The sequence below is a fragment of the Oncorhynchus gorbuscha genome, linkage group LG02, assembly GCF_021184085.1.
Source record: "Oncorhynchus gorbuscha isolate QuinsamMale2020 ecotype Even-year linkage group LG02, OgorEven_v1.0, whole genome shotgun sequence".
NCBI lineage: Eukaryota > Metazoa > Chordata > Actinopteri > Salmoniformes > Salmonidae > Oncorhynchus > Oncorhynchus gorbuscha.
The window spans coordinates 35,215,130-35,231,658 of record NC_060174.1 but is presented as its reverse complement, the minus strand read 5'-3'; the positions used below and the strand labels follow the sequence as shown (position 1 = coordinate 35,231,658).

General features: G+C 43.2%; 2 protein-coding genes across 3 annotated transcripts in view; both read right to left on the bottom strand.

Annotated features, from left to right (window-relative positions):
* Nucleotides 1–16,529, bottom strand: part of LOC124001530 (protein piccolo-like) — a 137,004-nt gene that overhangs the window by 38,111 nt on the left and 82,364 nt on the right.
* LOC124001520 lies at nucleotides 1,524–14,962 on the bottom strand. 2 transcript variants are annotated; one of them, XM_046308362.1, is made up of 5 exons: nucleotides 14,581–14,962; nucleotides 7,675–9,490; nucleotides 7,441–7,486; nucleotides 3,717–3,848; nucleotides 1,524–1,822 (listed from the first exon to the last, which is right to left on the bottom strand). In XM_046308362.1, exons 2-5 carry the CDS (start codon nucleotides 9,175–9,177, stop codon nucleotides 1,539–1,541), a joined length of 1,965 nt encoding a protein of 654 aa, XP_046164318.1. In that variant the 5' UTR covers nucleotides 9,178–9,490; nucleotides 14,581–14,962; the 3' UTR covers nucleotides 1,524–1,538. The 2 variants fall into 2 exon arrangements, with proteins under 2 accessions (XP_046164318.1, XP_046164324.1); XM_046308368.1 differs by lacking the exon at nucleotides 14,581–14,962 and adding an exon at nucleotides 13,978–14,040.

The following is a 16,529-nucleotide window of genomic DNA, read 5'->3' as shown; positions in this document are numbered from 1 at the left end:
GACTTCTACTATAGGCTCTCATCATTGTCGGTGAACAGGCCCACTTGTGTAGTCAGCAAACTTAATGGTGTTGGAGTTGTGCTTGGTCACGCAGTTGTGGGTGAACAGGAAGTACAGGAAGGGAATAAGTATGTACTCCTGAGAGGTCCCAGTGTTGAGGATCAGCGTGGCAGATGTGTTGCCTACCCTTACCACCAGGGGCAGCCCGTCAGGAAGTCCAGTTGCAGAGAAAGATGTTTAGTCCCAGGGTCCTTAGCTTAGTGGGTACTATGGTGTTGAATACTGAGCTCTAGTCAATGAACAGCATTCTCACATAGGTGTTCCTTTTGTCCAGGAGGGGAAGGGCAGTGTGTAGTGTGATTGAGATTGCATCATCTGCGGATCTGTTGGGGTGGTATGTGAATTGTAGTGGGTCTAGGGTTTCCGGCATGATGGTGTTGATGTGAGCCAAAGCTAGCCTTTCAAAGTACTTCATGGCTACCGACGTGAGTTCTACAGGCAGTAATCATTTAGGCAGTTTACCTTTGCATTCTTGGGCACAGGGGACTATGGTGGTCTGCTTGAAACATGTTGGTATTACAGACTCGGTCAGGGAGTGGTTGAAAATGTCAGTGAAGACACTTGCCAGTTGGTCCACGCATGTTTGGAATACACGTCCTGGTATTCGTCTGGCCTGCGGCTTTGTGAAATTTTGAACTGTTAAAAAAGGTCTTATTCACATCGGCTACGGAGAGCGTGATCAGTCTTCCCGAACAGCTGGTGCGCTCATGCATGCTTGCTTGCCTCGGAGAACATAAAAAAAAGGCATTTAGCTCATCTGGTAGGCTCACATCACTTGGCAGCTCGCGGCTGGGTTTCCTTTTGTAGTCCGTAATAGTTTAAGCCCTACCACATCCGGCGAGCAGTCAGATTCAATCTTGGTCCTGTATTGACTCGATGCCTGTTTGATGGTTCGTCTGAGGGCATAGCGGGATATCTTATAAGCGTCTGTATTAGTTACCCGCTCATTGAAAGCGGCAGCTCTAGTCTTTAGCTTGGTGCAGATATTGCCTGTAATCCATGGCTTCTGGTTGGGATATCTATGTACGGTTACTGTGGGGACAACTTAGTCGTCAATACATTTATTGATGAAGACGGTGACTGAGGTGGTGTAAACCTCAATGCCATAGGAAGAATTCCGGAACATATTCCAGTGTGTGCTAGGAAAACAGTCCTGTAGCGTAGCATCCACATCATCTGATCACTTCCTTATTGAGTGAGTCACTGGTACTTCCTGCTTTAGTTTTTGCTTGTAAGGAAGAAAGGATGAAATTATGGTCCGATTTGCCAAATGGAGGTCGAGGGAGTGCTTTGAATGAGTGTGTGGAGTAAAGGTGGTCTAGAGTCTCTCCATCTGGTTACACGTGGCTTGCTGGTAGAAATGAGCAAAAACAATTTTAGCGTTACCTGCATTAAAGTCACCGGCCGCTAGGAGGGCCTCTTCTGGATGAGCATTTTCTTGATTGCTTATGGCCTTATACAGCTCGTTGAGTGCGGTCTTAGTGCCAGCAACAGTTTGGTGGTAAATAGGCGGATACAAATAATACAAACGAGAAACCTCTTGGTAAATAGGGTGGTCTACAGCTTATCATGAGGTATTCTACCTCAGAAAAGCAATACCTCAAGACTTCTTTAATATTAGACATCGCAAACAAGCAGTTATTGACAAATACACACCCACCTTCACCTATTTTTTTCCTCTTTGCTACAGGAAAAGCATCACTGCTGGTTGGCAAGTGCTTCTGGCCTTGGTTGGGTGCTTGTAGACTCCTTCCATTTAAACCTGTGATGAAATGGAAAATAATGACCAAAAACAAAGGATTTAAGTCTTCTATTTTCAAATGTTTGACAAAAACAACCTTGTCAGGGATTTGTCTGATAAGGAAACATGGACAACAAATAACTGGGTTAACACTTACAGGTGGAATAATCATAAGTAATTAATGTACTGTTTGGGTTATACAATTCAGACATGCATGACAGAAAAACACAGTACCATTACATTAACAGATCATATGGCAACTTAAAAAGCAACTTAAAAAGTATATGGCAACTTTGTAAAGTATTCAGACCCCTTGACTTTTGCCACAGCCTTATTCTAAAATGTATGAAATACCCCCCCCCCTCAATCTACACACAATACCCCATAATGACAAAACAAAAACAGGTTGACATTTTTACAAATTATTATATATATATATATATTATTATATTATTATATATAATTAACACATTTACATAAGTATTCAGACCCATTACTCATTACTTCGTTGAACTACTCCAATTTGCAAACCGGCCCAACGGATCCACAGATGAAATATATTGCACACCACACTGCCTTTACCCACCTTCACAAAATTAAAGTCAAAATGCTGTTCATTGACTACAGCTCAGCATTCAACAACATGGTGCTCTCAAAGCTCATCACCAAGCTCAGGACCCTGGCACTGAACACCTTCCACTGTAACTGGATCCTGGATTTCCTGACGGGCCGCCCCCCCAGTTGGTGAGGGTAGGCAACATCCGCCACACTGACAAACACAGGGCCCTTCAGGGGTGTGTTCTTAGTCCCCTCCTGTACTGTACAACATACAAAACTGAAATATCAGAAGTATTCAGACCCTTACTCTTTACTCTGTTGAAACACCTTTGGCAGTGATCACAGCCTAGAGTTTTCTTGGATATGATGCTACACGCTTGGCACACCTGTATTTGGGGGGTGGGGTGGGGGGGGGGGTGTAAGGTGGGATGAGGAGCTTCACTGCACAGCTATTTTCAGGTCTCTCCAGATATGTTAGATCGGGTTCAAGTCCGGGCTCTGGCTGGGCCACTCAAGGACATTGAGACTTGTCCCGAAACCACTCCTGCATTGTCTTGACTGTGTGCTTATGGTCATTGTCCTGTTGGAAGGTGAACCGTCCCCCAAGTCGCAGGTCCTGAGCAGGTTTTCATTCAGGATCTCTGCTCTCTTCATCGTTCCCCTCAGTCCCTGCAGCTGAAAAACATCCAAAGCATTATGCTGCCACCACCATGCTTCACCGTAGGGATGGTGTCAGGTTTCCTCCAGACGTGACGCTTAGCATTCAGGGCAAAGAGTTCAATCTTGATTTCATCAGATCAGAGAATCTTGTTTCTCATGGAGTGCTTTTAGGTGCCTTTTGGAAAACTCCAAGCGGCCGGTCATGTGCCCTTTAATAAAGAGTGGCTTCTGTCTGGCCATTACCATTTAGGCCTGATTGGTGGAGTGCTGCAGGGTCAACTGTGGGAACCTCTATAGACAGGTGTTGCATTACAAATCGTCCAATCAATTGAATTTACAACAGGTTGACTCCAATCAAGTTGTAGAAACATCAAGGATGATCAATGGAAACAGGATGCACCTGAGCTCAATTTGGAGACATAGCAAAGGGCCTGAATACTTGTAAATAAGGTATGTTTATTCTTTATCAATTTTGAAAAATTGATAAACTTGTTTTCGCGTTGTCATTATCTAGTGTTGTGTATAGATTGAGGGAAAAAATATTTAATTTTAGAACGCAACAAAAATCAGGAAAAAGTCGAGGGGTCTGAATATTTTCCAAATGCCCTGTACATGAAGCTGTGGGATCAAGCTTGTAAGATTCACATAATAGGCAGTTGGGTTTAATCCCAACACTCTCATACAATGCTGTTCATACCTGAAGAGAGACTGGGGTTTTCAGTGGAGCGCGTTGCCATAGCTCTTACTGCAGGATGCCCGAGGCTAGCTATGGATCTCCGAGTGCCATAGGATTGAGGTTTCCTCAGGCCAGTGCGCATCAGCTTGGATTCTATAAATTCAACAATAAATTAGAGGTGATGACTGAGGGAATCAAAACAAAAAAGTGTCACATGCTTTGTAAACAATAGGTGTAGACTAACAGTGAAATGCTTTATTACTAGCCCTTCCTAATAATGCAGAGAAAGAATATAGAATAGAAAAGTAAAACAAGTAATACATACAATGAGTAACAATAACTTGGCAATGCTTTCATAAAGTAGTCAGAACCCTTCCCTTATTTCACATTTTGTTACGTTACAGCCTCATAAAAAAAAACAGAAATACCTCAACAGGTGGACTCCAAGTTATAGAAACATCTCAAAGATGAGTGTCATAACAAGGGTGGCCGGAGACGGCTTACGTTTTACATGTCCCCAACCGATTGTTTTGAAAACTTTTGTTTTACTTATTTTGTATTTAATGTTGCCGCTGCCATCTCTTATGACTGAAAATAACTTTGTGACATCAGGACTGCGATGACTCACCATGGAGTGACCGAATCCTTTTTTTCCTTTAACGAGTCCAAAGCAAATGACATACTGCTTTCTCGGGAACAGGCCCAGATTCCCGTGATTTGCGTGAGAGGCGGCGGCAAAAACGGGCCAGAGGGGCAGGCTGCTTTCCGAGAATTCGTATGCGATAGAATAAACCCCCACTTCCTTCCATTCTGCTAGTAAAAGTGCAATCTTCGGAGAATAAAATCTATGACCTACACAGAAGATTAAACTACTTCAAAACTGTAATATCTTATGCTTCATGGAGTCATGGCTGAACGACGACACAATCAAAATACAGCTGGTGGTTTATACGCTGTACAAGCAGAACAGTGGCATCTGGTAAGACAAGGAGCGGCAGCCTATGTACATTTTTGTAAATAACAGCTGGTGCACGATATCTAAGGAAGACTCGAGCTATTGCTCACCTGAGGTAGAGTATCTCATGATAAACGGTAGACCACACCATCTACCTAGAGAATTCGTCTGTATTTTCAGAGCTGTCTACATACCACCACAGACTGAGGCTGGCACTAAGACAGCATTGAACAAGCTGTATTCCGCCATAAGAAAACACTAACCCAGAGGCGGAGCTCCAAGTAGCCGGGGACTTTCATGCAGGGAAACTTAAATCTGTTTTACCAAATTTCTATCAGCATGTTAAATTTGCAACCAGAGGGAAAAAAACTAAACAAATAAACTCTAGACCACCTATATTCCACACGAAGACTCATACAAAGCTCTCCCTTTGCCCTCCATTTGTCAAATCATCCTGATTTACTATCCTCCTGATTCCTGCTTACAAGCAAAAAGTAAAGCAGGAAGCACCAGTGACCCGGTCAATAAAAAAGTAGTTAGATGAAGCAGATGCTAAGCTACAGGACTGTTTTGCTAGCACAGACTGGAATATGTTCCGGGATTCTTCCTATGGCATTGAGGAGTACACCATGTCAGTCATTGGCTACATCAATAAGTGCATCGATGACGTCATCCCCACAGTGACTGTACATACATACCCCAACCAGAATAAATTAATTACATGCAACATCCGCACTGAGCTAAAGGCTAGAGCTGCCGCTTTCAATGTGCGGGACTCTCACCCGGAAGCTTATAAGAAACACGCTACGCTCTCTGACGGACCATAAAACAGGCAAAGCGTCAATACAGGACTAAGGTCGAATCATACTACACCAGTTCCGAGCTTACCAGATGAGCTAAACTACCGCTACGCTTGCGTCGAGGAAAATAACACAGAAACATGCATGAGAGCACTAGCTGTTCCAGAAGACTGATCACGTTCTCCGCAGCCGATGTGAATAAGATCTTTACACATGTCAATATTCACAAGGCTGCCGGGCCAGACGGCATGCGCTGACCAACTACAGCAAGTGTCTTCACTGACATTTTCAAACTCTCCCTGTCGGAGTCTAATATCAACATGTTTCAAGCAGACCACCATAGTGCCTGTGCCCAAGAACATAAAGATAACCTGCCTAAATGACTACCGACCTGTAGCACTGACATCTGTAGACTTGAAGTGCTTTGAAAGGTTGGTCATGGCTCACATCAACACCATTATCCAGGAAACCCTAGACCCACTCCAACTTGCATACTGCCCCAAAAGATCCACAGAATGCAGTCTCTATTGCACTCCACTGCCCTTTCCCACCTGGGCAAAAGGAACACCTATGTGAGAATACTACTCATTGACTACAGCTCAGCATTCAACACCATAGTGCCCTCAAAGCTCATCAAAAAGCTAAGGACCCTGGGATTAAACACCTCTCTCTGCAACAGGTTCCTGGACTTCCTGACGGGCCTCCCCCAGGTGGTAAGGGTAGGTAACAACATCCGTCACGCTGATCCTTAACACATGGGTCCCTCAGGGGTGCGTGTTCAGTCCCCTCCTGTACACTTGTGACTGCATGGCCAGGCACGACTCCGACACCATCATTAAGTTTGCAGATGACAAGTGGTAGGCCTGATCACCGACAACGATGAGACTGCCTACAGGGAGAAGGTCGGAGACCTGGCCGTGTGGTGCCAGGACAACAACCTCTCCCTCAATGTGATCAAGACAAAGGAGAGGAGATTGTGGACTACAGGAAAAGGAGGACCGAGCACATCCCCATTCTCATCGATAGGGCTGTAGTGGAGCAGGTTTAGAGCTTCAAGTTCCTTGTTGTCCACATCAACAAACTAACATGGTCCAAGCACACCAAGATGTGAAGAGGGCACAATAAAAACCTCTTCCCCCTCAGGAGACTGACAAGATTTGGCCTGGGTCCTCAGATACTCAAAAGGTTCTACAGCATCCAGACTGGTTGCAGCACTGCCTGGTATGACAGCTGCTCAGCCTCCGACCGTAAGGCACTACAGAGGGTAGTGCGAACGGCCCAGTACATAAGTGGAGCCAAAATCCAGGAACCTCTATACCAGGCAGTGTCAGAGGAAGGCCCTAAAAATTGTCAAAGATTCCAGCCACCTTAGTCATGGACTGTTCTCTCTGCTTACCAGAGCACCAAGTCTAGGTCCAAGAAGCTTCTAAACAGCTTCTACCCCCAAGCCATAAGACTCGAACATCTAATCCAATGGATACCCAGACTATTTGCATTGCATTTTTGTTTTGCAATAAATGTGCAAAAATGTCTAACCCCGTTTTCACTTTGTCATTATGAGATAGATTGATGACATTTTAGAATAAGGCTGTAACAAAATGTGGAAACCGTCCAGGGGTCTGAATACTTTCTGAACGTACTGAGTGTGTGTGTAAAGATGTAAATCTTAAATTGTATCTCTTGATTTTGCGCCGCTGCCTCCTCCCCTAGAACCTTTTTATCAAATGCGTTTGAGAAAGAGGATGTAAGGAATCAGGCAAGTATGATGGAGTCCCTTTAGCCCTGTCTCAGTACTCTAAAATGGCTTCTTCTCATATCCTTTCCTTCATGAACACAGAGGTAAAAGGAAAAGACAAGTTTCCACTATATTGCTTTCACCGGCCATGTTCTGCCAAATCAGTAATCAGCAGAGGATAGGATACGAGGAAAGGTTTAAAACTTTGAGACAGAGCCATACATACCCAACAGATTCAAAGGAACAGCTGCTCACCTGCAATTGTGCTACGCCTACTACTGGAAGGATCATCTGTCGAGGCCTAGGAGAGAAATTGAGGGAAAGAACTGTAGAATCTGTTGATTCAATCTTACTAAATACAGTGGATTGGTTGGTAGAGGATAATATCAAACTCATAAATATAGCCTTCATATTAAAATGTTTAGATTTTTTTTTTTTTAAATAGATCCTTTTGAGATGTAACCACACTTAGCATTCCCCATAGCCTACCTGCTGAGAAACAGTCACCACAGCATGTCCCGAGGCATCTGCTTGTGTTTTGCATCTTCTGCTGGGTATGGCAGAGGATGGCTCCGAGGGGGCTGAAGCCACGGGGGCTGTCTTGGTCTTTGGTGGGCGAGTCCATGATGGAAGCTGGGACACAGATCTCAGTGGGGGTGGCACTGATTTTGGATTGGAGGTGACACCTTGGGGCTGAAGGAACGACTTCCTATAAGTGGCGAGTTTAGAGACAGCAGGTGGTTTAGCTGGTTTTGGCAGGATGCCCGAAGATAACTTTTTCCGCACATCTGAGGGTCTCTCTGGTTTCCTTAAAGCCGTAGATGTAACCATGGGAGTGGATGTGAGCAGAAAGTTGGGACTCAACTCCAGAGTATCATCCAAGGTGAAGGGGTCACTATCTCTCCCGGACGGGCCTGGTTGGGACTGTACCATATGTTCACGGACATCAACTTCAGCACTTTTTGTTGGTTCGTGGTCAGTTTGAAAATGGGGGCGTGCATTGCCAACTATGGTCACTGGCTCAGTGGTTGCATTTACATGGGGGTTAGTTTGAAAAGTATTATTTAGAGGTTGTTTGGTACCATCATAAGTCTCTTGCTCAGTGGTTGCATTGAACTTCATAGGATGGCAAGCTTCAAAAGTGTCTTTCATTGGCCTACTAATCTCCACAGCCTCCAGCGCAGTAGTTGTGACATTGGGCTCGTTGTTCACCATCTTGTCATCACACAAGGAACCAGATGTTGACGAGGACAATGGCACTGTATAGGATGCAGACTTCTCACTATCAGGGCAAATTATCTGTGCGACATTAGCATTTGAGAGCCAGGAAGAGGCAACACTTGATTTTTGCACCACAACAGACACAGCAACCTCGGTCGTCAGGTTCTGTACCTTATGTTCTAAGGAATGCAGACTTTCTTTGCTGCCCTCGAATGCAGATGTGTCATGTGTGCCCTCCAGGGAAGCTCTGGAACAGCTACTGGTTGATATAGTCTCCCTAAGAGCTGTTGGACTTCCCTGCAAACTGAGACTAAAATTAGAGCCCCTTTGCAAATCTTTATTTGCATCCTCTGGTTTAGTGAAACTCTCTCTCATAGAAATGCAAGTCTCCGGAGGTGTGTGTGACAAAGCCATTGTAGAGCTGCCAACAGTGGGCTCCACCATAGGCAAAAAGCAGGGGTCTATAGTGTCCTCAAATAAACTTTCTCCGGTGCAGTTCGGTAAAGTTTCATCTTGAATCCTGAAGATCTTTGAGGCACATATGGGACTCAAAATTGGGGAGCAGGACTCCTGCCCGTTGAATCCCAGATGGCTGGGTTTTAAAATATGGGTGAGCATGGTTATTGGGTTAGAGGACCACCGCTTGGCTATGGGCTCCCCACTGATACCACTGTGCTGTGATGGTCTAGATGAATGACCGCCGTCTGAAAGAGGTGAAGTTTCTCCACTTATAACACTAAAGTCTGGCAGAGTCTCCATATGGAGTGACATACAGGGGACGTCTGTATTTGGCCCGGGGCAGTCAAGGTGGATAGTTGGACAATTCAGTTGCGCTGTCTGACTGGTTATCTCTGGGCTGCTTTCAGACTGAATGGAATCTTCCTTGCAAATTGGTTGCTTAACTTAGAATCAATAGGCCTGACATCAGTGGAATGGGACTAATTGACACTGCTGGTGTCTCTTGGGTACTTCTTTGCTCCACAGAGCCAGGTGGCAGATTCCGTGCTTTATGCTTCAAAGCAGAAACATGTTTGTGACCCCAGATATCATTGGCAGGGAGGTTCAGATTGCCCTTGTCAGTGGCCTGTAGGGTAGAAATAGAAATTCCCATAATCAAATCAATGTACAAACAAAATTAGATACGCACAACAGGCAATGGCTGCAGCTATGACTAGGTTAAATAACTGAATATTTTATGAGTTCAACCATAATAGGATAGACCCAATATGGAACAAATGGGAGGAACAGGGGCTAAATGTAGAGTTTATATGGATAATGTTCAAGTTAATATTTTTCAATCTTCATAGATTGAAAATATGTTGAATCTAAATAATCACATTACAGAGCAAGCTGTAAAGCTCCACAATACACCAATGTTTGCATTGTAGCATCTACAGATGAAACATTATGGCGTTTTAAAGGGGACTGGAAACACTAAGTAATCCTAACTAAAGATATTTATTCAATCCACTAATGTTAAACATGTGCATTTAACATAGAAACTATATATAAACTATAACATTGAAACTCTATTTTTCAGATTCTGATCTTGAACAATGTTTATTAACAATATGGGTAGCGTAATCTTGGCAGGATTTACCAAATGTTTTGTTTTGGCAGGGAGACAAAAGTGAATGCTGCCACAGGGAGGCACTTCGTCTCCACCAGACCTGAAAGGTTTCTCACAACTTTGACAGCTCTGCCATGAAGATAATATTAAAAGGTAAAAAACTGTATACAATTCATTTTTATAATGATAATACATTGAACAAAAATAAAAAAACATGTCAAGTGTTGGTCCTATGTCAAAAATAATTTCTCAAATTTTGTGCACAAACTCTTTTTACGGCACTGATAGTGAGCATTTCTCATTTGCCAAGAATCCAGCCACCTGACAGGTGTGGCACATCAAGAAGCTGATGAAACAGCATGATCATTGTCTCGGTGCACCAGATGTCTCAAGTTGAGGGAGTGTGCAATTGGCATGTTGAGTGTAATAATGTCCGCCAGAGTGGTTGCCAGAAAATGTTATGTTAATTTCTCTACCATAAACCACCTCCAAATTTGTTTTCGAGAATTTGGCAGTACATCCAACCTGCCTCACCAACCGCAGACCATGTGTACTCACACCAGCCAAGGGCATCCGCATCCAGCTTCTTCATCTGTGGGATGGCCTGATAACAACCACCCGGACAGCTGATGAAACTATACACAATTCATGGAATCTGAAAATATCCAGGTTCTTTCATGGCCTGCATACTCACTAGACATGTCACCCATTGAGCATGTTTCAGATGCACTGGATCGACATGTTCGACAGCGTGTGCCAGTTCCTGCAAATATCAAGCTACTTCCCACAGCAATTGAAAGGTGGGATAGCATACCACAGGCCACAATCAACAGCATGCTTAAGTCTATGCAAAGATGATGTGTCAAGCTGAATGAGGCAAATGGTGGTCACACCAGATACAGACTGGTTTTCTGATCCCAAGTCCTACATTTTTTTGTTTAAGTATCTGTGACTAATAGCTGCTTATCTGCATTCCTAATCATGTGAAATCTATACATGAGCTTCTACTTTTAAAAATCCAACTTTCCAGAAACAAGTCTCTCACCGTTGCCGCTTGCTATAGACCACCTTGAGGCCACAGCTGTGCCCTGGACTCCATATGTGAATTGATTGCCCCCCTATCTATCTTCAGAGCTCGTGTTGTTAGGTGACCTAAACTGAGACATGCTTAAAACATGAGTCTTCAATATTCCCAGGTAAGAAATTTTAGGTTGTAGTTATAGGAATTATAGGACTATTTCCCTCTATACCATTTGCCTTTCTAAGGTCTTCGACTATTGATGACGTTACAGGCACTTTAGTATTGCCAGTGTAACAGTATAGCTTCCTTCCCTCTAGTTAGCCATTTTACTTCGGTTACACCAGCCTCATTTGGAGAGTTGATAGACTTGAAGTCATAAAGAGCGCAATGCTTGACGCACAATGAAGAACTGCTGGCAAAACGCACTAAAGTGCTGTTTGAATGAATGTGTACGCGCCTGCTTCTGCCTAGCACTGCTCAGTCAGATTATATGCGACGCAGGACACGCTAGATAATATCTAGTAATATCAACAACCATGTGCAATTTCCGGTCGATTTCTCAGCCAAACGTGAAGAACAAACGGAGCTATTTCACCTACAAAAATAATATTTTGGGGGAAAACAAATTACTTTGGCCATCTACCTGGGAGACTCGTGAGTGAAAACATCCGAAGTTAAAAGGTAAACGATTTAATTTGATTGCTTTTCTGATTTTCGTGACAAGGTTGCCTGCTGCTAGCAAGGCTATCGATAAACTTACAAATGCTTGTCTAGCTTTGGCTGTAAAACATATTTTGAAAATCTGAGATGACAGGGTGATTAACAAAAGGCTAAGCTGTGTTCCAATATATTTCACTTGTGATTTTCATGAATAGGAAGATTTTCTAGGAAGATTTATCCATTGCGTTATGCTAATTAGTGTCAGTTGATGACAACGGTCCCGTTCACGGGATGGGGTGTCACTAGAGGTTAACTGACTTGCCTAGTTAAAGATATATTTTTTATGTCGGCGCCCAAAAATACAGATTTCCGATTGTTATGAAAACCTGAAATCGGCTCTAATTAAATCGGCCATTCTGATTAATCGGTCGACCTCTAATGTGGACAACTACCTAGGTGTCTGGTTAGACTGTAAACTCTACTTCCATACTCACATTAAGTATCTCCAATATAGAAGAATCGGCTTCCTATTTCACAACAAAGCACCCTTCACTCATGCTGCCAAACATACCCTCGTAAAACTGACTATCCTACTGATCCCTGAATTCGGCGATGTAATTTACAAAATGGCCTCCAACACACTACTCATCAAATTGTATGCTGTATCACAGTACCACCCTTTTTGTCACCAAAGCCCCCTATACTAATATAATAATAATATATGCCATTTAGCAGACGCTTTTATCCAAAGCGACTTACAGTCATGTGTGCATACATTCTACGTATGGGTGGTCCCGGGGATCGAACCCACTACCCTGGCGTTACAAGCGCCATGCTCTACCAACTGAGCTACACAGGACTACCCACCACTGCGACCTGTATGCTCTCATTGGCTGGTCCTCGCTTCATACTCGTCGCCAAACCCAATGGCTCCAGGTCATCTATAAGTCTTTGCTAGGTAAAGCCCCGCCTTATCTCAGATCACTGGTCACCATAGCAGCACCAACCCGTAGCACATGCTCCAGCAGTTATATTTTCACAGGTCACCCCCAAAGCCAATTCCTCCATTGGCCGCCTTTCCTTCCAGTTCTTTGCTGCCTATGACTGGAACGGGTCACAGTTGTAAATGCTAACTTGTTCTCAACTAGCCTACCTGGTTAAATAAAATAAATTAGGGCCCAATGAATTGGTCAATTGACTGGTTTCCTTAAATGAACTGTAACATCTTTGAAATTGTTGCATGTTCAGTTTATATTTTTGTTCAGTGCATTACATTTGAGTATTTTAATTTTAGTAAATTATCACAAGTTAACAAGCCGAGTAGACAATCTGCCAAAATGAGGCATGGTCGCTAGCTAGCTAAACTAACTTTTTCTACTTGACTTAGCTCTTCTGTCATCTCGTCTTTATGTTTAATGTTTTTTGTTAACTGTACAAAATAAAATGCTTATATTGACAATTCTAAGAGCATTCATCATTAGGTAGGCCATTATTAGCAAGAGCTAAAACGAACTTGCCAATGAGTCAATAAGTAGCTAGCTCGCTAGAAGAGAGGGCTGCTGCAGGATTGATAACATTTTACCAGTAAAATGTAGCTTTTAGAATGTACCTTTTAATGTGACACAAGTCGTTGTTTTTCATCGGATTACTTCAAAAAGCTCCTACTGTAAGTCACCCATGCACATTCATCCACTAAAATAATTCCAGCATTCAAGTAGCACACTGTGCACCCACCACACGAATGGATAGAGACATATGGTTCCAAAACGTGTAACGATATTTGGCATTTGTCTTGTAGCCTGAATTGATGTGTCCACTGCGGTCTGTGCGCGACTCGGCCATACATATGTGCCTTGGCGAAATCTTGGTGTTCTCATCAAACCACACTTTCAAGTTCAACTCTTTTCATGTGCCTTACATGCAGTGATAATAAATAATGGTGTAATAGCCTACTGCTTTCTTGGCATTTCGTTTTAATTAGTGACGCACCAAAGGACAAAGGACACTTATACCGATAACCGACATTTACAATTTTAGCAGCCTTTTAAGCATTCCTCGTACAGTTAAATAGTTGCGGACGCGGCAGTCACTACAGTACTGTCCCTGGTTCGAATCCAGGCTGTATTACAGCCAGCCATTTTTGGGAGTCCCATAGGGTGGCACAGCTTCATCCGGGTTTGGCCATCATTGTAAATAAGAATTTATTCTTAACTGACTTTCCTAGTTAAATGATTGTATATATATATATATATATATATATATATATAACCTCACACACACACACACACACACATAATTAAAACCTATTTCTTTCACTTACTTGCTGTGCTATTTCGTTCCTTTGTTTTGTTGTTTCATTCACAACCAGGATTTCTTTGGATTGCCGTTTGGGTCTTAGCGTCAAAATATACAATTTAACGTGTCAATTAAGTTTGTTGACCAATTAGGACCTGAATATGACTGCACGTCACATACTTTAACACGTTCACACATTTTTTTACGTAGTTATTACACAATCACTCGTATTTCATGTAACAACGATTCATCAATACATATGTTTTACTGCTCTAATTCGTTTGGTAGCCAGTTTATACTAGCAATAAGGCATCTGTGGGCTTTGTGATACTTGGCCAATATACCACGGCTAAGGGCTGCATCCAGGCAATCCGCGGTGTGTCGTGATAAGAACAGCCTTTGGCAGTGGAATATTGGCAAAATACCACACCCCTCATGCCTTATAGCTTAAGTAAAATATTTGGCTAACGTTAGCAGCAGTATAGCGAACACCAAAATTAAACATTTTAACCAATTTACCATCATCTTAGCTAGTGCAAGTTTTGCCAACGAAAGTACCCAGGGTTTTTTGATTAAGTAGCCGAGGGGGGAACAACTTGTAAATTAGCTAGTAAACAAACAAACTCACCGGTAGCAGACTCGCAATGTAGCCAAACCGTTGAAATCAAAAATATAACTTCTGTTCTCATTGGATAGGACACATTCCAACCTATCGGGAAAGTGGAACTGACGATTGGTTTTGTAACAGCTGGCATGTAGACTTCCTGTTTTCGATTCCGCCTTCAAAATAAAAGCTCGCTGTAAAAACAAAATGCTATATAATCTCAGTGATAGGAAATCATCAATATATTTGAGCTGTTTCGATATTTATGGTAGTTTTGCTAACACCAGCCTCACTACGTCCTTAACTTCAGTGTCAGGAACGGCTGCTTTGTGTTAAATGAAGTAGGAGAGGTCCAACTCGGCGGAAAATCGTCTCCCTCCAGCAGGTGACGTTTTTTCATTGTTTCGCCCACCAATGTAACGAGTTTTTTTGTATGGTCAATAAGCGTGTCGAATTTGGTGAACAAAACAAAAATGAATGGCTTATTTGCTACGCGATTTTTACTTGATCAAATATAAGTAATGCTTAAGTAATATAAGCAAAGTTGCTACGATTGTACTGATATAAGTAGGACACTTGACAACTTCTATTTTTTTTTAAACACTATAACGGAAATGGCTATGCACATTCATGTCATGAGGCTTGTGACATAGCATCTTTCTCTGTTTAATACCGGCGGTTGACGTCAACAACCCTCATCGAATACAACAACCCTCATCGAATACTTAAAGTATTACAATAATGAGATGTATCCACTAATCTAAAGAAAGGATTGGCTGACGCTAAACAGCCCACCCTGTCGATTTGTGAACAACGACATTGTTAGGGTGGAGAGACGTGTACTTCTCAGTATATCCATCTTCTTTGAGTAAGCTACGATAATGAAGGGATTTTGCCCTCAGACTTCAAGCCGGCACCCTACGCTGGTTGGATATGCCCGTTTCAAATGGAACGACTCATGAACTATTGTTTTACATAGGACCGCCCCAGCCTTTCTGGTCCAAGCCAGCACTTCCGGGACAATGCTGAATTTCCACGATACGGATTGAATTTGCTGTCCAGCAAATGAGAAGTAAAGTTAACTTGTGACTGAGAAAAATAGAAAGTTATCATTTAACATTACCTAGTAGATAGTTTCCTTCTGCATATGTTCCCAGGTACAGTTTTGAGAACAAATATATGCACTGTCAATCGAAAAAGTAAAACTAAATCTTTGCAATCTAAAAAATTGAATATCAACCCTCAGCACTTTGATGGGTAAATCTGAATTGAAAGTTAATTTAATTGAGTATGGAAAGCCAAAAAGGTTTAAATCGTTGCCGACCCCCACCAGCAGTCACCAGGGGGCACCACTACATCCAGCCAGCTCCCTGCCCCAGGGATATGGGGAGAGGGCCAGAAAGAGCTTAGGCCAACCCAGGGAGGGGGCCAATCCCCACCCATGGCCAACAGGGGGTGCCACTACATCCACCCAGCTCCCTGCACCAGGAAAAGGGGGAGAGGGGGAACGAACACGGACAGGGTGCCTGACGACCCCGGACAGGGTGCCTGACCTCCGCCCGCGGCCACTTCATTCAAGGAGATGGGGGAGAGGGACCAGTCAGGCGGGGCCAACCCCAGGAGGGGTCCTAACCCCAGCCCACGACCACCAGTTCCTTGCACGGGCTGGGGCAACCCAGAGAGGGGGGGTATTTGTTCGACAGCCTATGGTGTAATGAATGGCATTTTTGGGTTATCACCGAAAATGACTTATTTGGTGTGTATGTTATCGTCTGTGTCTGTGTGTGTGTCTGTGCCAATGTTTGTGTTGCTTCACATTCCCCGCTGTACCATAAGGTGTTTTTTGTATCTGTTTTTTTTTAATGTAATTTTACTGCTTGCGTCAGTTACTTGATGTGGAATAGAGTTCCATGTAGTCATAGCTATATGTAGTACTGTGTGCCTCCCATAGTTTGTTCTGGACTTGGACTGCG